Source organism: Durio zibethinus, chromosome 18, assembly GCF_047325235.1.
Source record: "Durio zibethinus cultivar Kanyao isolate XHJ-2024 chromosome 18, ASM4732523v1, whole genome shotgun sequence".
In the NCBI taxonomy this organism is placed as follows: Eukaryota; Viridiplantae; Streptophyta; class Magnoliopsida; order Malvales; family Malvaceae; genus Durio; species Durio zibethinus.
Genome location: NC_143179.1, coordinates 10,574,879 through 10,601,338, shown reverse-complemented (window position 1 = coordinate 10,601,338; position 26,460 = coordinate 10,574,879). Strand labels below are relative to the sequence as shown.

Below are 26,460 nucleotides of genomic sequence, written 5' to 3'. Positions count from 1 at the left end.
CATGAAGATAAGAATTCTGTTAGGTAGCCAAGGATGACTTGCCTACTCCTTCCAAGAGGTTTCAGATATTGATTGTATTATTCTATATTTCTAAAACCTTTGTTGGGTCTCGGGCAGTCATCTTGGCCAGCTTGACAGGCTCTTTTCTTTCAGTTAGGCCTTGTCTTCTTCACCTTTTAACGTACGGGTAAGCATTTGGATACATGGAGCAAAAAGAAACAAGGAAATATTGTTCGGTATAAAAATGAAGCATGCATGCATGCATGCATACATGCATATGATGAGGAAGCGAGGTCTTCCATGAAGATAAAGAGTCTTGTTGGTAGCCAAGGATGATTTGCCTGCACCGGCCTCACAAACAGTTTCACCAAGGTCATTTAATTCTAGCAGCTGGAAGCCCTTTTTGGCTCCCTGCAGGCAATCATCCTTGGCTAAGCTGACAGGCTCTTCTCTTTCATGCTTGTCCTTTCTCTTCTTCCTTTGAACAATCTAGTCGCGGATCGCATGCAGGAAACGCTGAAACCGTCATTTTAACTAGCCTTGTGTCAAGAATAATGTGCTGTGATTCACTCCGATTTAGATATATATATTTGGGGTTAATCGATGCCGATCATATGTGAATTTTAACTGCACTACTGATGAGAAAAAAGTGCGTGCATGGATGATGAATTTATTGAATCAGTTTAGTTAAGCATTATTTTTCCAGAATCTTGGTTACTGATAGAAAACAAAATGGCATTGGCCTCAGCTGATGAGGATATGGCTCGATCATGTCAGTATATCATTTCATATCCAATGCTTAATAGTTAACATATTGAAACAGAATCCGTGCAAGCGACAAAATCAATGGGAAATTAATTTGGAAAATGACAATATTTGTTCAGGAATAAGATTTTCAATTTCTCTTATCCTCTCATCTTTATTGTTTGCATGCTTCATGCATATGGAAACAAAGCTGTTTTCAAAGTACCTTTCCTTTTTCCTATATAAAAATATTCCCTTTGCTTGTTAATTTTATTTATTTATTAATTGTGAAACTCGATTAAGAAATGAGACAAAGCCACATTAATGTTCATCTCTTTCCTTCCCTTTTCTTTTTTTTTTGTGCTAATTTTCATTTCCTCACTATACATTATATGGATTATATTGTTTCTCAAATTTTAATTTTCTTATGAATTTATGTTCTTTTAACTTCTAATTTCTAATATTCAAGTTTCAACTTTATCAAAATTGAAAGTTAATTAGTAAAAAAAAAGAAAGCAACAAGTGAAATAAAAATATCAAGCCCATTACTTTTTCAAGTTTGCATGTTAAAAATAAAGTAAATAATTATAATAAAAATATATTAAATATTATATTTTAAAAATATTGCATGCTAAGCTCATTATCAATTGCTCAAAAAGGATTTCTTTTTTGCTTATGTCAAAAAGTCTGAAACGGCACCGCATCATATACCGGGCCAATAAGATTTGCAGTCCCGGGTCAGCTCAATGTTACGAGCCCTATTCTCGTCTGATCGTCTCTTCAACCATTTCCACTGCCACTTCTTATTCAAGGGAAAAAGAAAATAATCAGCTCCGGCAGACTCATGGCGACGCTAATCGGAAATCCACTGATGAAGGCATTGGTTGCTCTTCTCTTGATATCAGCCGCCGCCGCCACAGGCGATGCCCCCTTCATCGTCGCTCACAAGAAGGCATCGCTCACCAGACTCAAATCCAGCGCCGAACGCGTCTCTGTCTCCATCGACATCTACAACCAAGGCTTCTCGTGCGTTCTCTTTCCTTTTTTCTCTAATTTTTTTTCTAATCCCTTTAATTCAGATCTAACTCTGATTTCTCCATCGAGGTGGAAATTCTAAATCTTGAATTGATCGTCAACTTTGAGTATGAATTCGAGCTATCCTTACTATCCTATGTAGCTCACGGTGTCTCTTTAGGCTTTGAACGATAAGCAGCTGATTTGCTTGTCTGACAGTGAGGAAAGATCAATTTTTTATTTTGTTTTTGCTGATGGTTCAATTTAGAAAAAAAATGAATAGAGAATAAGTGAATTTAAAGAGAATTTCGTTTAATTTTTAGTTATTTGGATCTGAGAGAAACGAGATGATATTGCAAATCCGATAATTTTAATAAATCGAACAAAAATTATAAAAAAATTGCATTCCTTTTTAACCTTCATGAATAGAGAATTTTGCAACACTTACTTTGGCATGCTTTTTTTTTTTTTTTTTTTTTTCTTTTTTATGAGTTTTTGTGCTCTAAAATTTTGCCTATTTAATGAATTTGCAATTTTCTTACCGTCAATTCATGTGAAGGCCTTATGTAACCCCGTTGACCATCAAATTTTAATTGAGGTTGATGTTGCTATATGATCAAATGTAATGCTTGAATAATATTGATGAAGATTTCAGAAACTTCTTAAGTGATAATATGAACGCAGGGCATTGTCTATTTTCCCCTTTTGCCATGTTCCTGTTAATTCGCATGTGAAGTATTTTTTATCTTTTTTTAGATTTTTCATGCATTATGTGTTGTGGGGATATTACCTTACTTGAGGAACAATCTTTCTGAAAAATAAAATAAAATCAGGACAGCATATGATGTGAGTCTCGTTGATGATAGCTGGCCTCAAGATGCATTTGATGTCATCAGTGGTAATACTTCACAGTCATGGGAGAGACTTGATGCGTGAGTATTTCCTTCCTGTTATTCCATTTAATTTGGTCTTTCTGGATCATTTATTAACTAAATTGTGAAAACTTTATGATCTGCAGCGGTGGTCTTGTATCACATTCATTTGAATTAGAGGCCAAAAGACAAGGAATGTTCTATGGTGCCCCAGCAGTTATTACTTTCCGCATTCCCACAAAGGCTGCTCTACAGGTTTGAGATTCATAACAGAATCTATTTTCCTGTCTTAAAATTTAAGGGGAAGGAAAAAAGGATGAACAAGCTTTGATGCTCTAATTTGCTGTGTGCTTTAGGAGGCATATGCAACTCCAATCTTGCCGTTGGATGTCCTTGCAGAAAGACCTCCTGAGAAGAAGTTTGAGCGGGTAAGTTTTGGTTGGAATAACAATAAGCAAAGAATCAAATCTATTCAATATCTGCTTCCTTATTTCCATGTTACTAAAGCTTGTTTGTTTTTGTCTTTTGTGTAACTCGCATTGGTCATGACTAAATATTGAAGGCTAAGGTATGAATGATTCTTGCTATATTTGTTAAAATAATCATGCTTCTAGATTCTGGATGGAAAAAATTTGGCATGCATGCAGAGATTGCCAGATTCGTTTCAGGAATAGAAAATATGCACATCCATTTTTGGAATATCTTTGCTCTTTGGATGATTTTGTAGGTGTTGAGTATTGCTTCTTGTGTAACAATTAAAAATAAATGGATCCTTGATGAACCTTCTAGTTCTTAACTCCTTTTTTTAGTTTGATTTACAGAGTCCATAAGCTGTCCTTTTTTTCCTACCCCATCAAATTAATGTGAACCTTCTCTGTCTGCAGAGGTTGCTGGCTAAGTATGGGTCTCAAATCTCTGTGATATTGATTGTGGTTCTGTTTATCTACATGATTGTTACCCCATCAAAATCCAGCGCTTTAAAAGCAAGCAAGAAGAAGCGCTAAGTATTGTAGCTGAGAGAAACCTAATGAAGAGCGTGTCTGCACTGAATGCTATGTTTGCAGTTAAAATAGGTGTTTCTTCTTGTTTTTTTAGAACATTTGTTGTCGGAATTTTCTAATTAGATGGGTATTAAATGAGTTTAGTTCAAGATGAATCAACTGATTTGTACTTGATAGGCCTAGACTTGATTGAAACAAGTAGTGCTATAGGAGAGGTGGAAGAACTGATCTGTAATAGGGTGACATTTTTGAAACTTAATATTTATTTATCTTTTCCATTTAATCTTGTGAATTGTGTATGTATACTGCTTGAGATGTCATGAAGTTACTCAGAGTCATCTTAGGGATGAGATGTCCGTTTCCAAATCTTAGACTCGCACAAAAGAAAGGCTTCTATGCTTGAAATGGTAGCTTGAAGAAGAACCCCTCTGGCTGTAGCTGTAGAATCCAAATTGTAGCCTTTTGTTTCTTAGCAGTCGAATATATGGTAAATGACAGCAGTGCCATCTGAACTTGAAGTATTCCAATTCACCAACTAACCAGAAACTAATATATAATTTTCGGAAGGATGAATTTATATCAGTATAATAGTAAATAGTTTTATATTTTTTAATCATTGATTTCAAGTGAAAAAAAGAAAAAAAAATTATTTCGTCTTTTGAATTTATTGAAACTCATGGTTAAAAAATATAAAAATGTTTAAATTTTTTTTGGTATTATTTGATTTTAATGAAGTTTTATATATTTTTTTTAATTATTGATTTCACTAAAGAAAATATTAAAGGCTTTTTTTTCCTTTTTCACTTGAAAATAAGAGTTGGACTTTGAAAATCTGATTAGTCATCAATTAATAACATATTTACATTTTGTCTTCAACTGTTTGATTTAGTGATCAAAACAATTTTAAAGAAGACATTAAAGTTAGGGTTCAAACTCCAATCTTTTTCTCTCTCCCTTAATATAGGTTCTGTCTCCTTTGAATGATAAAAAAAAACAAAACATATTTGCATTTTTATGCATTGGCATGTTATTATTAGTCAAACTTTGTTACTCTACTGACTCCACCCATCTATGTGCATGACTACTACAGTCACCTTTCATTTTGAGAGACTGAAATTTCAGCAGCCAATGTCTTGTTAAGGAAACAGAGGATCCAACATCAAGTAGTTGTAGTATAGTGGCAAGTATTTTTGTCTGTCAGCGCAAAACCCATTTTATGTTTTGCTTTTTTTGTCCATTGTCTATCGCAAACGCAGAAAAGAGGATCCGAAGAACAGATGATGAAATCCAAGAAAAATAGAAAACAAAAGAAGAAACCTGTAAATATAATCCCCTTTATGCAACAGGTGCAGGTTGTTGTACTGCAATCTCAGACGCTACAAAATTGGGAACACTCTTAGATGCTTGGATGCTTTCTCATAATTAACAAAACCCATGTACCAGAAATAATGTCCATCCACCGTAACAATCTGAATATATTTCTCTGACGGATTCTCCCAAATGATTATAGGGTTGATGATGCCAACTTTGCTCAAAGGTACCATAACCTTGAATTTTCCAAGCCACTGAAGTAGTCCCACTTCTATCAATATAACATACGGGGAAGAAAGGATTATACAATTGATAAAAGGTTTATTATGAAGCTAACTAATAACATGTTGAATCAGTTTATTTACCTTGTAATAGCTCCAGGTTTCCTGGCCTGAAGGGGCAACGAAGGACAAGGGGCGATCACTGCAGAAAGCTACATGAATATTGGATAGATAGAGTTCCAGCAATTGGTCCAGTTGAAGTGGATAAATAGCCGGCGAATGACTTCTTCAGCTTCTTATTTGAATAAGTCGCAAATGTTTGCTTGTAAAGAGACTCGAATCCACCTCCTGTTAGTGTTTTTGCCGTCAGGTTCATCTTCCCCCAGGCAGCTCCAGATACGGACGATCCAGTTTTAACTTTTAAGAAGAACAATAATATGGTAACAGGGAAATTAAAACTAGATTACAGGGAATCTGAGAGATTTTGAACATACGATTGTGCCAGATATTGCTGGCCATGATCTCAGCTCTGTGACTCCAGGAATTGAAAACTTGAAGCACGGATTCTATGAGGCTATTGTTTGATTTTTCTACAGGGGAGTATTGGAGATATGGATGATGGAAGTATTGAGCCTGGTCACCAGCACCCCACAAGGCTGCCTTCATGTTGTCTGGATGGCATGCGGGAATAGCTGGTGCTCCCATGATATGACTCCCCCATTTCTCAGAATTCTGATCAGACGGTTGTGGAGGAGGGGAAGGCAATGATGATGATAATGATGATAATGCAGCAGCTGCAGATTGCATCTGTGGCTGTTTTCCTAGTGCGCTTGTTTGATGGAAAGGGTTTGTATCTTCTCGAGTGGGAGGGGAGATACAGGGTAATAGCCTGTGATTCTTTGCTGCTGCTGCTGCTATTCATTTTGGTAACAGAGAATTCAATACACACTGGGCTTCTTTGCGTGGTTTTTGCTTCAATTTTTAGCTATGAATATTGCAGCCTTTAGAAGATCAAAGCGTTGGTTATATATGAAAAAAGATAGCCGAGGTGCGTGTATTGGTTCCTTAAAGCCGTTCTAGTCTTCTAGTTCTAGTAGAAGCAGAAGAAAATCGATATTTTTCATTGGGGTGGGGGTGTGAAAGCGAAAACTTTGACTTGAGGCAGGGGGAGACACGTTGAATGAAATTATCCATCTCGGTTGCTTAGCCATGTCCCTTCATTTGGTTTGCTTACTCGTTAGGGGGCGTTTAATCTTTTCGGAAGTTTTGTTGTTTTTTTATTCATGTTGAAATTTTTTCCGCTGATACAAGCCTGCAACAGAAAATAGCTTGTAAAGATCCACAATTCCACATCAACAAAATGACTTGTGACTATGCTCATTGGTTTTTTCAATCAGAGGATTGTTGGGTATTTGTGATCTTCGAAGATGAAAGTTCCAAAACAATGTTTTTCCAGTATATAGTAACAACTCGAAATTTCCTTTTCGAATCTCTTTGTTATCTGGCTTAGGAGCTGGATTTCAGAATTTTAAAACGCCAGAACATTTTGACATCATGAGAGTTGAGACAACAACTAATTTTTAATATATTATTCAAGCATACATAACAAACTCTTTCGGATGGAAATTAGTCAAAAAAATGATTTCTTAAAATAAAATTTCTGACTACTCCATTATGGTGATGTGGCAGGAAATGATTGGAGACAGGCTGGACCCAAGAGGATTTGTCCTTCTAAATATCACACCGTACCATTTTGGATTGGAAGATACAACATCTCCAGGGACAGAAAGGAAAACCTACAAACAAAAAAATCATCAAGATGAGTTACCAGAGAGCTCCTGAAGACCCTTATCCTCCTCCTGGTAATAATACAAACCTCCAATCCTTCAATATCTTCCACTTCTTAATTTCGTGATTTGATCATTTGATTCTGTTTCCTCGAATTTTATTTCAACAACAGGGTACGCCTCACCTTATTCAGCACCACCCCCGCCAGGGTTCCCTTCAGCGCCACCAGTGCCGCCTCTGCCACCGTACGAAGGCTATCCACCGCCGCCACCAGGATATCCAGCTTATCCTCAGCCGCCACGCCAGCCGTACGAAGGGTACCAAGGGTATTTTGCACAAGGGTATCCACCACCTCAGCCTCCACCACCTCCAGGTCATCCTCAGTATCAACACTGCCACCACTATGAGCATTACCATTACCAGAACCAATCTGATGCTGGCTGCTTCTCTTTCCTACAAGGCTGGTATGAGTTTTTGTTTCATTTCCTTATTATCTTTTGTTATTGGTGGAATGGTTTGGTGCTTAAAGATCTGAGTTTTGTTGCTTAATATGTAGAATTTATAATTGGAAGGTTCTAGCTTTTAGTTTTGGTATTGGATTATGGAACTGAATGTGCTTAAAGAATTCTGTGATCAAACCCAAAAGAAACTAGAAAGTTAAAAGGGAAAACTTTAAAAGAGAAAGGAATAAAGGAAAAAGGTATTGTGATGAAGGTCTCCTTATTTTTTGATGCAAGGAATTTGATTTAGCATTACAGTAACAGTTGGATTCTCCTAGCCTGAGTTGATCTCAGTATAACCTATCAACTATGTCATTTATCCTCTTTTTTTTTTATATATATAAATTGTTTCATTTCAATTATACATCAGTGCTCTCTTGGAAGGTCATAGGATTTGGTACAGCTTTGTGTATGTTGCTTGAGTATATTTCTTTTATTTGATTATTAGCTTCTCCTGTCTCTTATATTTCATGTTTAAATTGATAGATGCATCCTTAATGGCATTTAATTGTTAGATTGGATAAGCAGCATAGATGTGTTAATGTAAGTGAGATTTATATTTCTCGAGTGAAGCCTGTTATCCATATTGCCTGTTCAATATGGATCAGTTTTATGTAGTAGAAACTAGATTATCTGTCTAGAGGTGTTGACCAAAGACCTTGAATCGATGAAGGTTCAAAATGAGAATTATGGAGGATATACTTTGCCATCATGATTTGGACAGTTGTTTAAGATGTGCTTTAGAAATGCTACCCAGGCATTCTTGTTAAGGACAAAAATCCTCTCTTTGATAGTGTTGTTGCCTAGGAGTTTTTTTTTTTTTTTTAATGTAATACCACTATTGACATTTTGTGGAAAGTTATTGGATGTTTCAGTTAGAGCCTATGCTAGAAGACTCCTAATGGGCACATTTAATTTGCAATTCCTTCTCGAACATGTGCTTAGCTGTCAGATTGTATTTGCAAGTTTAAGGGCATTCCTGATTTTATGCTTCTGAAGCTTTACATACGTCAAGTTTATGTGGCCTTTTCCACTTTATTATTGAATTAGTTTTGTATTTTTAAGAAGGAATCTGATTGTGTATGTGAGTTTCTAGATTGTAACATGGGATTAGAATATTTGGCATGTAGAAATTCATTTAGAGTCACAAGTAGTTATGGATAACAATATAGTTTCCTTGTGACAACCTTGGGCCATTAGCTCATTAGGCTATAATAACGTAAAATGGGCATTCCTTGTGACAAGTAATGGTGTTCGTTTAATCCTTTCAGTTACGGTATCAAGTGGTGTTAGGCTTTGATTAACAACTGAACTTGCAGAACCAGTGTCTATTGGCCACTTTTTGGTTATCATTGATAGGCCATCAATTGGATAATATACATGTTTTAGATGCTTTGCTTGTTATCATATGTTTTTTTACTGATGGCATAAAGCATTATGTTTGTATGCAGTTTGGCTGCTCTATGTTGCTGCTGCATGTTGGAGGAGTGCTGCTGCTTCTTATGACAATCCATGAAGAATGAATTATTTCATTTACAATTGTGGTTTTGCTACACTTCGTTGCTACTATTTGGGGGAGAAATGCTGCTTATAATGAGTTCTACATTGTAGTTTTATGGCGGTTGTTACTGTTCTATAAATAGTCGTATGCTTGTATGGATTCCATGCCTATCCGATTTAATGGTTTATCTACTCAAACTTTGTAAACAGAAGTTTGCATTATAAATACATCTTTCGGTTCTCCTTGTGTATCAATTATTTGTATCTTTTGCTTGGGCTTTCATCATGCTGATGTTTCTCATGATTCATAGTCCCCTTTCTAACGTTTTTTTATCTCCATTGACAATGGCTTTCGAAATTATTATTAAACTCCTGCTGCGAATAAGCAACCTAGAGAATCATGAAGGAAGGTTTGAAATGTTTATGCTCTGCTTTTCAAAGTCCAGCTATCCTTCTTCATTTTTTTTTTTTTTTGTGTTCTTATTGCAACCATCAATGGCTTGGAGGCTACTGAAGATCGGGGCAGTTAACATAATTCCCCTAATCCTGCCAAACTTCAGCAGTAAATTTTATAAATTTTAACGGAGGAACTTGTTTACTCAAACACTCCCATAAAAATAGTATTTTGAGGTTTGACCAAGGTTCAGCTTGAGCAATTCTTTCTTTGTCATTGAGCAATCAAATTATGTAACGGAAGTTTTCTCTGCTGACACGCTGCTGCACCCATGTTAACGTCTGCAGCTGTTCATGAGTTTTGGAAAAGAAAATTTTGGGTTCTGCTGCTTTAAAAATGAAAACCGCTAGGAAAACAACGATTAAGTGTGACATACCAATCTTACGATAAAAAATTATAAAGATATATTACAATTTATAAGCAGAAGTTTAAACTTAAAATTTATAAAATATTTTTTTAGAACAAAATTATAAGATTTTTGGATAAAAACGGATAATATTTCGTAAGTTGAGTGTAAGTTTTCACAAACGATATTAAAGTAATCATTAATCAAACAGATGTTAAGTATTATACGGTATGAGTTATCTTTAAAATCTTATAAAAATTAAATGTTATACAAAGTGAGCCACTTTTAAAATTCTGTAAGAACTAACAGTCACACGGTGGGAGTCACTTCAAGAATGTGTTACATAGTAGGAGCTATTTTTAGAATCTCAATGTCTAATATTACTTTTAGAATCTTAATATCTAGTGTGATCCTACGATTTATGTGTGCTTTGCGTTGGGCTTACCCGACGTTTATGCTTGATGGGTGGATCTATGTGCTTAGATGTCAAGCTTTAACGAAAAAAGTTTATGATGCTTCAATCTCATATCAAAATAATATAAATTTCTGTTATGATATATATATGTAAAAATTTAAATCCAAACTTCTAAGTATGTGAGACAAAATCATAAGATTTTTAGGTTAAGGTGCATGTCTCCATAAACGGCATCAGAGTAGGTTACCAGTCGAACGAGACTCTATAAATGATATTAGAGTAAATCATCAGTCAAACAAGACTTAAACAATATATGACACAATAATCTCACATCGAGAGATTTTAAAAATCTATTATGATATATAAATAGAAATTATAAGACAATATCTCGTAGATTAGGTGCAGATAATATTAAAAAATCATGAGATTTTGAGTCAAAGTGAATAATATCCTTTAAAGGTACTAGTCTTGTGATTTATGTGAATCTTGTGATCTGTATGTATTTTATGTTAAGTTCTTGTGATCTGTATGTACTTTATGTCAAGTTTACTCATAAAATCTCAATGTCTGTATGATTCTATCTATGATGTGTGTGTTTTGTGTTAAACTTACATGATATTTGGTGTGATTTGATGAATTTGTATATTTTGTGTTCGATGAATCTTATTTTGTGTTGAACTTTATGAGAATAACAATAAAAATATTAAAAATTAATAAGATCTATTTTATAAAAATATTTTTTATAAGATAAAATTATAAACTTTTTAAATTAAAATAAATAATATATCTTAAATTGAGTACGAATCTTCACGTTAAAATTGTTAGAAAAATCTTGCCATAGTTGCTGTCGAGCTTGACTGAGAACCATTTTTTAGTTATTTTCAACTGGAGGATGATAGCTCAGATTTGAAAGAGCGGACTACTATTTGAAATGATTCAAGTCCATTCAGGCCATAACCGCCTTGCCTCCATCCGAAGATGATGAAGTCATCCTCACTAATGTTATACAATTCCATGAAACCAGCAGGTCATAATCATGATTGAGGCTTAGCACATGGCCATCTCCTATAGGGCCCTGGCACTTACATAAATTTGCAGAGCTTTCTTCATCCAACAGCCCTTCAAAGGTTCGAACTGCTTCTAGACAAAATTTGCTTCAACTCAACCCACAGGTCACACCAATAAAGGCTTATGTTACCTGATCCAAATGAAACCCAAATTCGTTGTTGGAAATAATGACAAATTTCACATTGGTTGATCCTGGCAAATACTAGAACAGATCTATTTATGATAACAAGGATTACAGATAGGAAATCTCTTGTAAATTAAACAACAGTAGCATACAGCTAAATCACCAAGAAGCTAAGAATCCATAAAAATCAGCTGTCCTAACAAAGTACAACTACTTAAATAAGCAGAAAATACATGGCAGAGCCAAAATAATGCACCTACAAAATCCATACAAATTCTGGTGCATCTTTCCTATGCCCAACCAATGTTCGATATAGATACATCTTTTCTACCTTCTGCATATCATCAAGGCTAAATTCCATCTGTTCGATCTCATTTATGATCTCCACGCTCAAGCTTGGCATCTTCTCTGCAAGAGTCTTGCAGCCTCCAAGGGTAACTTCGCAGGAGGACATCCAAAGGGATCGCATTGTTTCATACTTTCCCACGTCCTCTAGAAGTGCTTCATTACCAAAGGGGCAGTCCCTGATCTCTAGCTTGCGAAGTTTCTTGCAACCATTCAACACATAAAGCATTCCTTTGTCACTGTCACCAGCAAAAGCAATGGACAACATTTCAAGCTGCTCAGCATACATTCCTATGTAAAGAAAAACCTGATCAGTCAGAAGGCCAGAAAGTGATAACCGCTTGAGACCCTTGCAAGACTGAACAATCGCACCAAAACCCTCATCCAATGCCTGATTGGTCACAGGATCAGGTTTTTGGGGGTCAAGGATGCACAATCTGAAGCGGATAAAATTCGGGCAGTTCTTTGCTACAGTTATGAGGGCAGCATTGGTCATCTGCTGACAGAAGTACAACAATGAATTGAGTTTAGGACAGCCTGCAGATATATGGACCAAACCTTCCTCTGTCACAGCAGCATTTCCAGCCCCGATAAGATCAGATGGAAAAACCCTCAATTCCTGCAGTTCTTTACATGTTGAAGCCACAACTCCTAGTCCTTTATCTCCAATACAATCCAGTATCTGCAAAATGTATACTGATTATTGTTATTCAATTTAATTTAGATGGACACCTACAATGGGATTGCAAATAAGTAAAGATTATACCCATAGACGCTGAAGTTTCCTGCAGTGCTGAATCAACTTTGTGAGGTCATTACCATGAAGGCCTGGAGCATAGCTCAAGTTCAAGAAGGTCAGGTTTGCACAAATTGGATAAATAGCTGACATGCAATGAGGAGCAACTTCCAAAAACCCTGATAAACTCCTGATTGATTTGCACCTTTGAATGGCAGATTTCAATTTGTTATAGGCCTCAGAAGATGGATCATGTACAAAATTCCCAGTACCCAAGTCCACCAGTTGAGGTGCTTGCATCAATAGTTTTTGAAGGGTATCAAAAGGAACAGCACGGTTTAGCCTCAAACTCTTGAGGTTGGGAGATCCAGCCACAAGCCTTTCAATAGCTCCTAAGTTTATTTCTCCTTTGAGGCATGCAAAATTCAGGGAGACAAGAGATGTACAGCTTTCAGGAAAGCTACTAAGCCAATGGCCTCTATGATCGTCAACTTCATTTTCTTGCAAATCCAGCTCCCTAAGAAACCTAGAATCAAATAATAGCAAAGGGAGCAAATGAATTAAAAGCCCCACCATTAAATGCTTCACTATCTTATTTAGCAAAGACCAAAAGCCAGTCAGAATTTCGTGAAAACTTAAAGCAATATTAATCCACCTATAGTAGGGATCGGTAAGGGGTTAGATAAATCAAATGTAGATATATTCAATCAACCATCAAAATTCAGAAGTAGGATTTCTTGAATTAGCACGACCTGCAGCTAAGAAATTACTAGTACGGATTACAAAAGAGAAACCTTTGCCGGTTAAGCTGCCCGCAGACAAATCAATAATTCAAGTGGCTAACAAAAAGGTGAACAAAAAGCTGCATCGTACCAAATCCAATAACACAAACAACAAATACACGTGACTCGTCAATGGAACATAAAACTTGATTAAGTGATTCTCGTATTTTTTAGTTACGAATGTAATATTTTTCTACATGCTCGTCAAATATGAAATCTTAACTGGCTACCTATCAAAGATACCCACCATTAACGTCGTTACTTCCCACACAATTGCTCATCCATCAAAATACAATTTCAAGCTTAAACATTTATGAACAGTTGCAAAGTTGCAATCAGTAACTAGCATCACTACAACACAAAATCAATCATAAAGTAAATAGACCACTTAAACAACTGAACGTCTTGAACAAATCATAACGACAAAGCCAAAAAAATCAAATAACCACTAAACATCTCATAAACAAGCAAATTATAGCAAAACCCAAATAGAAAAAAATCATAAAAATGTCTTACCTACAATTGGCAGCAATAGCAGCAAGACCATCTGTAGTGAAGCCTTCACAGCTAACAAGAACCAAAGACTTAAAATTCAGGAAGGACTTCGAAAGTAGCTCAAGGCTCTCATCTGACACCACCATCCTCTTAAGTCTAAGCTCTTCCAATCCAATTCTACTCTTAGCCAAGGCTTTGATCCAAGGATAAACAAAACCTCCCCAATCATGTGGCACCAAATTAAAGTCAGCAAAATGCGGCATCCCTTTCAAAGTCAGTGACTTCAAACCTGGAAATCTAGCTATCAACCTCTCTGGACTGATGGAATAACAGTTTCCAATGAAAACCCTCTGCCTGCTATATCTTTCGATTTTGTACCATGATTTGCAAACTAAAGACACTGAATTCCGGTCTTTGTGAGATGAAATGAAATCAAACACGTGCTCTAAAACTTCATCCGGGAAATAATTCATCTTTAATGTTTTTCTATTTCCCCAGAACATACACAGTTTTCTTTTTTTCCTTTTTCCCGAGAAAACCAAGGAAAAGAAAGAAAAAAAACCAAGACTTTACTACTTGGAAAGGCAGAGATCCTGATAAAATCAACAAGAATGAGACCAGATCTGAAGATTTTAAATAAGACACATAGTGGAAAAAGAAAAAGAGCAAGCTTTTTCTTCAAAGGCTTTCACATCTCTTTCAGGAACCGAATTGAAAGAGAGTGAAAAGGAACTCGAATTCTCTCGAGAGAAAAAAAAGAGATTTTTTGGGGTGAAAATGAAGGGAGAAGATGGGTTCTTTTCAACGATCATCTTCAAAAATCAAAGAACTACAATTACATTACAGTTTAAAAAAAAAAAAAAAGTAAACGAAAACCCATGAAAAAAAATCATCGAAAATTTCATAGATCTGAAGAATCTTTAACTTCTATAAGTGCAAAACTGTTATCTGAATCGAAATCCAAAAATAATAATAGCAAACAAGAAAGAGAGAGAAAAACAAAATGAAAATAAAACTCTCCCTTTCCTTTTATTTTCCCTTAAAAAACCAGTTGGAAAGTGCTCAAGTTCAACTCACAATAGAAGCTGAAGTTGAGACAGAGCTCAACTGAAGTAACCAAGGTTGGTTGTTCGAACCGTGGTTAAAGTTTTTCTCAATTATGGCTGTCTGCTAATGATCAGGCGGTTGATATTATTTTGATGAGAAAATTAAGAGAATCGTAACCGTCCAAAAACTTAGCATGCATGTGTCCTTATCTCTAGTTTTTTCGAGTGTTCCTAAAAGCGACCAGTAATGGGCTGTCAGAAAAACAACCCTGCTTTTCAAGCTAATAACGAGAACGCCATTCTGCAGATAAGGATATTGTCCTTTCACTCGCGCGAGTGTGCGTAGTCGCTAGCTCAGTCGAAGACACCTCCATGTGGGTGGGGGCATAGTAGAAGCCAAGAGTGATATTACACAGAGATGTATAGCGACTTAAGTAGCTGTTGTAACTGGCGACGTTGGGTTTAGTTTAGTTCTGGAAACCACCTTGATTGTATCAGTAAATTTACTTTGTCTGCATTACTTCTTCACCTTTGTGGATAAACTGAATCATGGGTTTCTCTTTAATGATTAGGAAACTGAGTAGAAAGGAGAGGGGAAAAAATGGAATTTGACAAAATCTAAGACTCAGCTTTAAATGCATGTACTTCTCCTTCATTAAATTAAAGAATTGTTGTCTGTTTTTCTCTTCTTTGATGTTACCATATTGATACAGTCAATGCCTTTGATACGCCTAACATTGGATTGGTAGTTGGATTCATTTATAGCTACGGAGGACCCTGCATATAAATTTTAAGGCAAGAACTAAAAAAAAAAAAAACTGGTTGGGTTTAGTCAGAAGATCATCAATCGATGGCCAAACCTTGAATCACCCCTTACAAGGGATGTTTATGTTGGTTTTAACGTAATTGTATACCCTGCAACATTGATGTATTTCTGATGATTCTGCTAGGATTAAAGTAAATGCAAAAAAAAAAAAAAAAACAATGTTAGTATTTTGGATGGGACTTTTGTTGAGTTTGCCTAATTTTTTGTTGACATCTTACTTAAACATTTAATGAAAACTTAATTTGATAATAATGCAATGATTCTTCAAAGCTTGACCTTGAAAACAACTTTATTAGGGCTATGAGATCTGTTGTTTGCTTTTGAAAACAAAAGCTTTTATCCACATTTCTCAAACTTCCTTTTAATTTTGACCCTAAGCAATGCCATCTTCACTCATCAAATTGAAGATTAAACAATGGTCGATAACTTGTTAGGTTTATGAAAATATACATGGCTAAAGGATAAATTCTTTTGCCTTTCTAAAGAAAAATTTTTTAATAATCATAATTTTCCGTGAAATTAATATGATAATTAAAAAAAATAAAAAATATTTTATAATTTAAAATATAATACTACATATATCACAAAAATGATAAAAAAATATAAACATAGCACAATTTAAAATTTTAACAAAAATTGAGAAGTGATTCTTAGCATAGAAAGAATGTCTCTGCTGTTCCAGGCATGGACAGTAATGAAGAGTTCACCATTGTAAAAATTTCACAACATATAAAGTTATAAAAATGATTCAAGCAAAGACTTGTCAAATTTCCATGTTTCTTTTTTTTTTTTAATGGCCAAATTCAAATTTCCATGGTTTAGTTGTGGTTTAATCCAATCATTTATTACTTTGACTAAATGTCATAGGCTCAATTATCAATTCTTTTCTTTTCCTCCAATATCCTCTTAGGAACAAAAGCTAGGCTTAAGTCAAACCGCGAAAAACCATGAAAAAGGAACTTTGTAATCCTTTTCTTTTGTGGAAATGAACATTAGGTCCCACATTGACAACAAAATAAAGAACATTTCACAATCATTCCAATTTCCGTAAAATAAAAAAAAAAAAAGTATCCATACTAATGAAATTGGAGCATGTAAGGACTGCTATTTTGACGCCCCTTCTCAGGGATTAAAACGTGTAAAATCTCCTTGCTAGAATTCTCTTTTCTTTTGTTTTACCGTTCCCTGGTCATCCTTACCAGAAACAAATGGATGGCTATGTCACAGTCATAGCCAAGAGAAACGATAACAACTCAAACAGGTACTGAAATTAATACTGAAAGAGCATAGTGTTTTGAACATTTTCTGATGCAAGTGTGAGAATATGTAAGATAAAACTTGAAGGTTATCTAAAGCCCTAACTTAAGCTGTGGATTCCAATTTTCAGATCTTTGGCTGACTAATAAGTTTTGTCATTTTCTATAAAATAATAGACCAGTTATGTTACAGCAGTGGTACTGTCCCATTTGTTGCTCCCACACCATTTCATTTCTTGGCAGATTGGCACCCTTGGCTATACTGGCAAGTTAATATTCCATTTACAATTTTAGTAGTTTCCCTGTGGAAGATCGCACTGTAAAATCATGATTGAAACATATCTTCATTTGAGTACATGGAGCATCCTCTGATCAGCTAGGAATTCACCAAACCCAACTGGTAAAAAGAAGTTGCAGTTTAGAAACAAAATTTCATCAAACCCCATGGCCCTGTGCCTGTTCAGATATAAGATATACGGTGCATTTTCTACATGCAATATGGAAGATGATTAGCCTTCAAGAAAAGGCATCTGTCATCATTTTGCAAAAAGTGGATTTAAAGAGATGTTGGTAGAAAGTAAAACCTTAGGATTCCTTTTGTATATAATTCTAACATAATTGGATTTAGTGATTGAATTTTCCTTCTTACCTTTGATTCCATACTCCCCATTTTGAGACATTTTGGTGACCTCTAAGAAAACCCAAGCACTAATAAGGGCTCATAATGTTCTTCGGCAGGATATATATATATACACATCAAAACAGAAAATAATTTCTCTGTTACTGATAAACTATATATCCCTCGGATCAGTAATGGCGCTGGCAACAAGAGAAGATTTGACAGGCAATCCTTCATCAGGAAAATTTTTTCATCTGTTCAACATTGCAGAGGGAGAAAGCACTAGAGAAATCCACTATGCTAGAAGTCTTGTAGCTGTGTTTGATTTGTTGGTTTTCTTTGGCGTGACATAACATGCCTTGAAGTGTTGAAAATAATCAAATATGCATATCGAGTCAAATATTGCTGTGCCCACCCTGACCGTGCCACGCGGAAGATGTTCAGTGGTATTGCAGCACTCTTTTCTCTAACTTGAAGATGTTCAGTGGTATTGCAGCAACCTTTTCTCTAACTTTTACCTATTAGGCTATAAAGAAGAGGCAGAGAAAAAAAGAAAAAGAGATTTGGATTCAAAAGCCATGTTATGGTGGGGTACCAATTTTCTTTAACAGTAAGCAGTATTAGAATTTAGAAAATTGCTTGAGCCATTTTATGATCGAAAGGATATGATAGGTTTTTTCAATAAAAGAGTTATCTATTGTCAATTCAGGGTAATTTTGATCATCAGATCAGAGTTAATGTAGCAAACCGATTTTACTTCTTAAAATTCACGTCAATTTGATCAATTCCATATCCCACTTAATAACATGTAAATATAACTTGTCATTTTTTGCTGGATGTTCTTTCATCACATCAGTTAAGATCGATTTCGTAAATTGTAAATCTAATTCCAAGAGCTCAGATCATCAAGATCTGACACCTTCTTCTAATGTATAAATACTTCTTCTCATTTCAGGTGTGAATAATCAATTCTCTATACTTTTTTTTAGATTTTTCTTTTTTTAGTATTCATTTAAGTATTAAAGCGCAAACACTGAAAATTGCTTTGATTTTGTTTTTAATTAATTTCCGATTTGCTTTGATTTTAGTTCTTTACTCTCTAAATCGAGCTCGGTACCAACAAACATGATTCTTTTGCTTCAACTTAAAATTATTGAATGGCCTAACATGAGTCACAACTCACCAGAGCTGTACAAGCTATGTTGAACCAGTTGAGCATGGCCAAGCCTCCTTTGAAGCTTCAAACGGTTTTTGCTTTTGGTAGGAAATAAAAAAGGTCGAACCTCTAAAAAGGAAACATCAAACATGAATGGGTTTTATGTACTTTCTGGGTTATTTAACTACGCATAAAGAAATATATGAATGGGTTAAAGGTAGATAATTTTGAATGTGGTAGTTATTCTTTAACTCTTATGTGAAAATTCTAACCATTTTTTTTTCCTTTGCCTTTCAATTGTTATTACCATCCAAAAAGAACAAGGTGGGTTTGGTGTGTTTATAATTTTTCAATTAGATTCCAGAAATTGAATATTGATTCCTTCAAAAGCAGAGAATCAAGCAATGCTTTTCATTTCTTGTACGAGTAGATAACCAGCTTTCCAGGTAAATCTTATGACTTTATCTACTTTAAAAAATTCAGGTTTTTAACATGAAAAAGATGGTACTAATAAAAAGTGATAAGATTAAGAAATCAGGTGAAAGAGTAGCAACATGTGCAGCAAACATGCTTTTGGATTAAATAAAGAATGAATAAATAAAGGGGTTTATAGGCTGGCAAAATTTTGTCTGACATTAGGGCTACTACCCTCAACAATTCAACAACAAACGATGACGTTAATTGAAGCACGACAAATAATCCAATGAAAGGATTGAAATTTGTAATTGGAAGAGGGAGTGGTTAGGCCAAAAAGTTTTGGCTAATGAAATGCTATAATTATTGCGCCACTTGCATATAATTACAAGGAGAAGAACATGATTGAAAGTGAAAGCCAAGAAAAAGGAAAGAGAGATATTCTTTTGAAAATGGTGATATATATGATCATTTCCATCTTCATATGCTCCTCCCCCCCCATCATTTGCTAGAATTGAAACCATGTGACGAAGTACACATAGTTCAAAGCCCAAAACAAAGTTTATCCGACCAATGCAAAAACCTGAAACCAATTCCCAAATTATCATCACCAAATAAGAGAGTGGACTGATTTTTCAATGAAGTGAACTTTGAGGGGGTGTTGGAATTATTGCATTAACTGTTGGACGAAATTAGGAGCATGATTTCATGCTGTAGAGTTGTATGGGGTTTAGGAAGGAAAGATCAAAGGGCATGCGGTATGATGATAACGCATGATGATGGACTGTTTGTGGTCCAAAATGTTAAGGCAACGTATCATTGTTAGAAAAGGCCGATGGCGATGGAGGCTGTGGCTTGAATGAGAGTTTTGAAACATAAGACGTCTCTTTAATTGTCTCTGGTGGTCCAAAGACGATAAGGGGTCGTCGTGGAGGTCTCTGCAAATACTAGAAGGCAAAAAGGATGAGGAGAAGAAGGTAAAGGACCACAAAAATGGTCGGTTGATGTCAACTTCTCTACTTTTTAAAAGAGAGTAAGAAAAGGCTAACCAAACCTACCATATGGCGTTGCATATCAATTGTTCTCAATCTCATGTCAGCTGGCTAGTCTCCGTGGCTCTTTTTGTATAATAAAATAATAGAATTGAAAGAGCGGACCTATGATGGGCAGACTATATTTGCAAGCCCAAGGGTTGATCTGTATTTTGCTCAATAGACTATCTATGAAGGCTATGGAAGTAGGGCCAAAGACTAACAGTGGACCCTAGTGTAAGCATATAATAATTGGGTGACTGGGTGGACCACTGGCATGCCCATATGGCCGGCCAGAAAAAGAAGCGAATGGTTTTGCACTCTTTCAGAAAACTTCTACACCTTGCTTTCAAAACCGAGTAATGCAAGCATTTCCTTCTAATAAGACAGATGAGTTCCTATTTATGCTTTGTAATTATATAAAATGCATAATGTGAATTTAAAAAGCACATGGATTGGTGACAAAGGTTTTATCTGCATATCGCAAAATTGTTTGATAAATCAGTCTCTGAAAGCGGACATCTGATCTGCCACATGTAGCGTTTGACAATAATATTATCGTTTAACAGTCATGCTTCACACCAAAAGCCACCACCTCTCTCTCTCTCTCTCTCTCTCTCTCTCTCTCTCTCTCTCTTCTGCTTATCCTATCAATCTATCAAACTGCATACCCAACAACTGCCGACTTATCTAACGCCTATTTTGATGCCCAATAATATGTTTGTAGTCAATTGTAACAGCCAAGTGGATGAACAACTAATTTGCTTCTCCGACTAACATATAAATTGAATATTAGTTTGTGTTTTGGTTTTTGCTTTGGGCATCTATGAAATACTTTTTGTTTGTACTTTTCTTATAAATCATGAAAATTTTGGGTATTTTCCATTGAATGCCAGACATGGGAAAATTAACTTTTTATGAGTTCACTCAACCAACTGAATTTTTTTCCTGAAGTTATCATTTTACAGAAACGGAGCCTAATATTCAAACCGACAAATGACACATGTAAAGTCTAGCGCCAAAAGTAATGCTGGAATGGACAAAGATTGCCATTCAGACAACCTTGCATAGAGTTTTCTTGCCATAAGATCAGCCAAGAAGAGTCTACCCTTTGACATGAACAGGAAGTTTCATATGGAGTTGAGGGAGATGAAGAAACATTGCAATGCCACACAGAGTGGTTCTATCAAACAAAATTAGTTCTATGACTCTAAAAGGAAAAACGTTCCTACTACTATGATACCTAGTATATCCACAATTCAATTTGTTGAAGGAGAATTATGAATGTCAATACAAAAATGGAGTTTCAAGCATTATATTTATGAATAGGTTGTTTTTATCATCACAATTCACATTCGATGGTAACAAATCAAGAAGCAACTTGAAGTAGGTGGGTAAGTTCACATATAACTAAGGTATCACTCAAAGGCCTGATCCTTTGGTGCCTAGTATGGATGTAACTCTAACTAAAAACTGGTTCAATCAACTTAGCTCATGACATTCCAGTAGGATAAAGTCAGACCACAGAAATTGTTATGTAAACAAACGAAGTATTTTTCTTGGTGCAGATCAAGTGACAAGAGAAAAAGGAGGGATACCTTGACCAATTGTTTCCATCAAGTAACAATTCCAATTTCCAATTAAACCATGTATCAATAGAGAAGTACTATGAACTTTGTGGGAGCTTAACTAAAAATTTGGCACCATTTCCATGCAAAATGATATCTATTACAAACCTGAATAGGCCACAAGTCCAATGCCTCAAGTCTTCAAACGCAAAGTTTGAACTCAGGACAAGGAAACTATCTCGAGGGGGAAACATTACCAAGCATACTTTTCAATTAAGAAAATCAAAGATGAGCTGTATTTAATCAGTCAATAATCTGAGGACAAGGGTAGGCACAATCAGAAGTAACATACAAAATACAACTAAACAAGATGAAGAACATCTCAACAATTGCAAAACAAAAAAAAAAAAATGACATTGCTAACATGGCACTTGGCACATATTTACAACTACCCTAATATATGCATTGCTAACTAGTTAAAACTTATAAGAAAACTTAAAAACTATTAACTGTTAACCATATTATTACAACTACTCTACCACACATTTCACCCTAATAATAGCACAGAAAACAACATAGTTGAACACTTACAAACTGAGCTGATTAGTTTCAAGCTCAGAGTAAGAATTGCAGAATTAGAATTACAAGTAATGCTCTCCAGAATGAAAAGTACAAAAGCCATACTTGTTTCCCATAAAATTGTTACTTTTCCTTCCAAAAATTGAAGGATGTCTTCTTCAGCTTAAATGGGGAAAGGGACTTATTCATTTATATATTATGGTCCATTGCAGAGGTACTATAATTTTCCTAACAGTTCTCATCATCACCTTCTTCACACACCTTAAGTGATCAAATTTCACAAACCCCACATTTGCCAAGACCTCAATTTTGCCTCACTTGACCTTATTTCACCCCCTTTGCAATCCCTGCTCTGTTTTCTACTTATCTTAAGGCATTTCAAAAACAATTGAAACAGGAAAATAAACAAACAAATGAAAAAGCTCTTGAATTTGAACTTAGACATTCCAGCATACTTAAAATTTTGAGTTACAAAACAAAAATTAGCATATAAACTCATAAAATTAGGTAACACTAGTCACTAAATTCTACTAACCTCTAAATTAAAGCACAGATATACCGCTGAAATACAATCTCCTCCCAAAATTAAGCGTCACTGTCATCGCTATCACCGCCGTCACCATTGTTTCCGACATCTTTCGCAATATAAACCCCTGGCGGCACCACTCGCCGCCGTGTCCTTGACGGTAAAATATTATCCAAGTCAACCTCCGCCAATGGATCATCTGATAAATCACTCTCGCCCTCTGATTTGTTCCCGCCATCACTGGAATCAGTCGCGTCATCGTCGCTGTTATCTTTTTTCTCCTCTATCAAAATCCCCTTCCCTTTCCGGTCAACTGCCGCATTACCATTCTCCTCCTCCTCGTCATGCTCATCGTCGCTATCTTCATAGTCATCATCATCGTCTTCTTCGTCTTCGGAGTCGATTCCAGGTTCTTCGTTGTTTCCGGAAGGTTCGAGAGCGTGATTCTCGGACGAGTAATTTCCTTCTTTGGCCTGGATTGTTTCGTCGTTGGCTTGGAGCTTTGGGGATTTAGGGAGGTTTTCTTGGTCTTGGGAGGTGACGTCAGGCTTTCGTTTGACGGGCAATGCAGGTTCTTTGAGGCTTTTGGTATCGGCCATTGGATTCAAAGCTGGGATTTTGATGTAGGGTTTACGCGAAGATTGGCCCTATTTGAGGGGTTTTGCAAAGGTCGGAATTTTAGGGGTTTTTTTTATTCTCTCTTGGTGGATTTTTTTTTTTTTTTAATTTTCTTCTTTAAAAAAGCAATAATTTTTTATGGCCTTTTTTCCCGAATAAAAGAGAAATAAAGAAATAATTTTTACCTTTTTTTGTTATTTCAACATTTATGCAACAAGGAAAAGCAAAAAAACCAAAAGAAATATTTTTTAATTTCATAATCTGCTCTTAAATTTTTTTACTTTATTATTTAAATAGTTGAAGAAGATATTAAATGCACTAATACCTCTAAATTTGTAATCTTTTCAACATGCGAATGGATTCTTCGCTGTAAAAAAAAAAAAAAAAAAGCCAAAGACCTTTTATTTACCCAAATATATATAAAATAAAATTAAATTAAATTATAGAAATTCCATATTTAACTGCTTTAAATTTCCCATTTTCTCTTTTCTTTTAGCTCAAAATCATGTTTTCAATACTAACTGTTACTCATAAGCAGGTTATGCAGCAATCTGCTTTAAATTTCCCATTTTCTCATCTCTTAGCTCAAAATAAAAAAGCTAACGTTTTGTACGAGTGGAAATGAAATTGGATTAGAGCTAGACTGTAATGTTTGAACCGGCAGGATTGTTTTGGGAGACCGATTGCTAGTGCTCCTGATGTTTGGTCTGATGTGATTGAACGCTTCTCTAATGACAACAATTAGACCTTAAAGTAAGATTTATAATTCACAATTTGATGGTTTAAAAGTAGTAATGATTTAGTTTTGAAGCCGGCGTTGATGTAACTGATATTTTCTTTTAATGCAGACCGACTGCAAATATGAGTAGATGTCTTAACGTACGATCGTACAACTACCTCAGTTTTGCTGCAGCAGATGAATACTGCACACCCTGTGCAATTGAGTCGTTAAAGAGAATTTCACCTGAGTACCTGTAGTAACCAGGTGGATGGTGGCGGACAAATGTACTTGTTCCGATTCTTTAGCTTTTGTGATAGTCTAGCTGAACTTGTTAACCCGATTTTGGTATCATGCATGTTGCTAGGTTTGTTGGAAAACCTGCTGATATAGTTTTCGGTATGGATTATCTGACAAGTTCTGCTGTACTTCTAGTATTAATTGGGAAGGTTTGTATAGTTCACTAATCATTTTTGTTTTGAAAGGCATGGTATTTGTACAAGTAAATTTTTATTATATTCTAAATTTCTTTAACAGGGTGCTTGATTGTTAGTGACTTTTTTAACCACAATTCCATTGTCAATGGTGCATGAGGATCTGGAGCAACCATTCGTGTTTTCCAACGTAATATTAAGTTTTGATGTTTTGTTGCTAGAATAATTCATTCTCAAGTGATTGTCGTTATCTGGGTTATCGGGTTTCTTGTAAATGGTTTTGGGTCTTATATTTGGTAGTGTAGCATATTAATGCAAAGGGATAATGGGCGAAGGAATAATGACTTTTTTTGTTGAAAGAGATTGCTTCAGGGATTTTGTTCACTGATATGTACGTAGAATGTCTTTGTTCTATGATGTGGCCACATAGGGGATCGCTGTTCAGTTTATTGGTTCCCTTATGTTCTTTGTTTCTTTGAGAATTGCATTGGGGGTTTTTCTACTCATGTCTTTTTACTGCTTGGTTCACTGCGCCCCGTTATTTGGAGGAAGTCTTAAGAGAACAAATTGCAGAAGGACAACCTAGGAGTCATAGACCATGGAAGAAGATTATGGTTATGGTGGAGGGAATATACAGCATAGAAGGGAAGCTCTGTAAACTTCCAGAGATCATGGCAGTTTGCAATGAACAAGGTTGGGCCTAGATAATAACTTTCGTTTTCGATTTCGATACATTTGTGACAGTGGCTGCCCTTAATTTATGTTTAATTTATGCTCTCTTTTCATTCTTTTTTTCATTAGTTTATGGCTGACTAAAATCAGATGGGTCATAGGCGGCTTGTCATATTCATGAAGTGAAATCAAGAATCTCACATCGATAGTATATTAGAATTAATTTTGAAATATACGAGTTCACATATTTTTTTTTTGTAAGGTAATTTTTATGGAACAAAATTGTGAAGATAAAAAAAGGTTAAAGCGAATAATATCTCATAAAGATGTGAATCGTGATCGTTAAGTTGATTTGAGAGACCGGATGAGTGCATGCCCTGATCTTGGAGCTGTGCGGGCCTAGAGGTTGAGTCTTGGTGTCGCGGGTAGAGACTTAAGCTCCGACCCACGCGGCTCCAAGTTAAAGCGGAAATACCTCACAAAGATATGAATCGTGATCATTAAGTCGATTTGAAAGGCAGAATGAATGCATGCCCCGATCTTGGAGCTATGCGAGCTTAGAGGTTAAGTTTTGGTGTCACGGGTCGAGACTTAAGCTCCGACCCAAGCAGCTCCAGGACTCGGGCATGCACTCATCCGATGTCCCAAATCAGCCTTCCTGTCATGGTTCATACCCTTATGAGGTATTATCCGCTCTGACCCCCTTGACCTCACGGTTTTATCCTACAAGGTACCTCACAAGGAAGAGATGGTGTAAACCCTTTTATATCCCAATTACCCTCATTTTATATTCGAAAAGGTGCCTCACAAGGAAGAGATGGTGTGAACTCTTTTATATCCCAATGACCCTCCTTTTATATTCGATATAAAATTCAGGACTCCTCCTTAGGTCCGTGACATTCTCCCCCACCCAACCTCGTGATGCCCTCGTCACAGAGGCTGGCCATCCTACTTACCTCCCTCGAGGCGTTTGGCGTGGATCGAACGGTTTAGGGCTGGCTCTGATACCACTTGTCACGGGTCGAAACTTAAACTCCGACTCGTACGGCTCCAGGACCTGGGCATGCACTCATCCGGCATCCCAGATTAGTCTTTCTACCACAGTTCACACCCTTGTGAGGTATTGTCCACTCTGACCTCATTAGCCTCACGATTTTATCCTACAAAAAACGTCTCACAAGAAAGAGATGGTGTGAACCCTTTTATACCCCAGTGACTCTTATTTTATATTCGATGTGAGATTCAGGACTCCTCCTTAGGTCTGTGACACTTGGCCTGTGA

General features: G+C 35.9%; 4 protein-coding genes and 2 pseudogenes across 7 annotated transcripts; 3 read left to right on the top strand and 3 right to left on the bottom strand.

The window, feature by feature from the left end:
• The first annotated feature begins 1,471 nt into the window (after window positions 1-1,471).
• On the top strand, window positions 1,472-3,914 carry LOC111300471 (uncharacterized). 2 transcript variants are annotated; one of them, XM_089747459.1, is made up of 5 exons: window positions 1,472-1,770; window positions 2,592-2,690; window positions 2,777-2,885; window positions 2,987-3,198; window positions 3,515-3,914. In XM_089747459.1, exons 1-4 carry the CDS (start codon window positions 1,589-1,591, stop codon window positions 3,161-3,163), a joined length of 567 nt encoding a protein of 188 aa, XP_089603585.1. In that variant the 5' UTR covers window positions 1,472-1,588; the 3' UTR covers window positions 3,164-3,198; window positions 3,515-3,914. The 2 variants fall into 2 exon arrangements, with proteins under 2 accessions (XP_089603585.1, XP_022751838.2); XM_022896103.2 differs by having other exon boundaries at window positions 1,479-1,770; window positions 2,987-3,058; window positions 3,515-3,786.
• Window positions 3,915-4,930: 1,016 nt separating this feature from the next.
• LOC111299493 (GEM-like protein 5 pseudogene) lies at window positions 4,931-6,409 on the bottom strand (annotated as a pseudogene). 2 transcript variants are annotated; one of them, XR_016329826.1, is made up of 2 exons: window positions 5,308-6,409; window positions 4,931-5,213 (listed from the first exon to the last, which is right to left on the bottom strand). The product of XR_016329826.1 is annotated as a GEM-like protein 5 pseudogene, transcript variant X1 (transcript). The 2 variants fall into 2 exon arrangements; XR_016329827.1 differs by having other exon boundaries at window positions 4,931-5,210.
• A 438-nt stretch (window positions 6,410-6,847) lies between these two features.
• On the top strand, window positions 6,848-9,206 carry LOC111299494 (uncharacterized). The gene is made up of 3 exons (XM_022894704.2): window positions 6,848-7,025; window positions 7,124-7,415; window positions 8,903-9,206. Exons 1-3 carry the CDS (start codon window positions 6,983-6,985, stop codon window positions 8,955-8,957), a joined length of 390 nt encoding a protein of 129 aa, XP_022750439.2. The 5' UTR covers window positions 6,848-6,982; the 3' UTR covers window positions 8,958-9,206.
• A 2,214-nt stretch (window positions 9,207-11,420) lies between these two features.
• Window positions 11,421-14,780, bottom strand: LOC111299492 (protein AUXIN SIGNALING F-BOX 2-like). The gene is made up of 3 exons (XM_022894703.2): window positions 13,738-14,780; window positions 12,470-12,965; window positions 11,421-12,385 (listed from the first exon to the last, which is right to left on the bottom strand). Exons 1-3 carry the CDS (start codon window positions 14,217-14,219, stop codon window positions 11,615-11,617), a joined length of 1,749 nt encoding a protein of 582 aa, XP_022750438.2. The 5' UTR covers window positions 14,220-14,780; the 3' UTR covers window positions 11,421-11,614.
• Window positions 14,781-22,613: 7,833 nt separating this feature from the next.
• Window positions 22,614-23,459, bottom strand: LOC111300469 (uncharacterized). Its single transcript, XM_022896101.2, has one exon. It carries the CDS (start codon window positions 23,334-23,336, stop codon window positions 22,797-22,799), a length of 540 nt encoding a protein of 179 aa, XP_022751836.2. The 5' UTR covers window positions 23,337-23,459; the 3' UTR covers window positions 22,614-22,796.
• Window positions 23,460-23,860: 401 nt separating this feature from the next.
• On the top strand, window positions 23,861-25,305 carry LOC111300919 (long chain base biosynthesis protein 2a-like; annotated as a pseudogene).
• The last annotated feature ends 1,155 nt before the right edge of the window (window positions 25,306-26,460 follow it).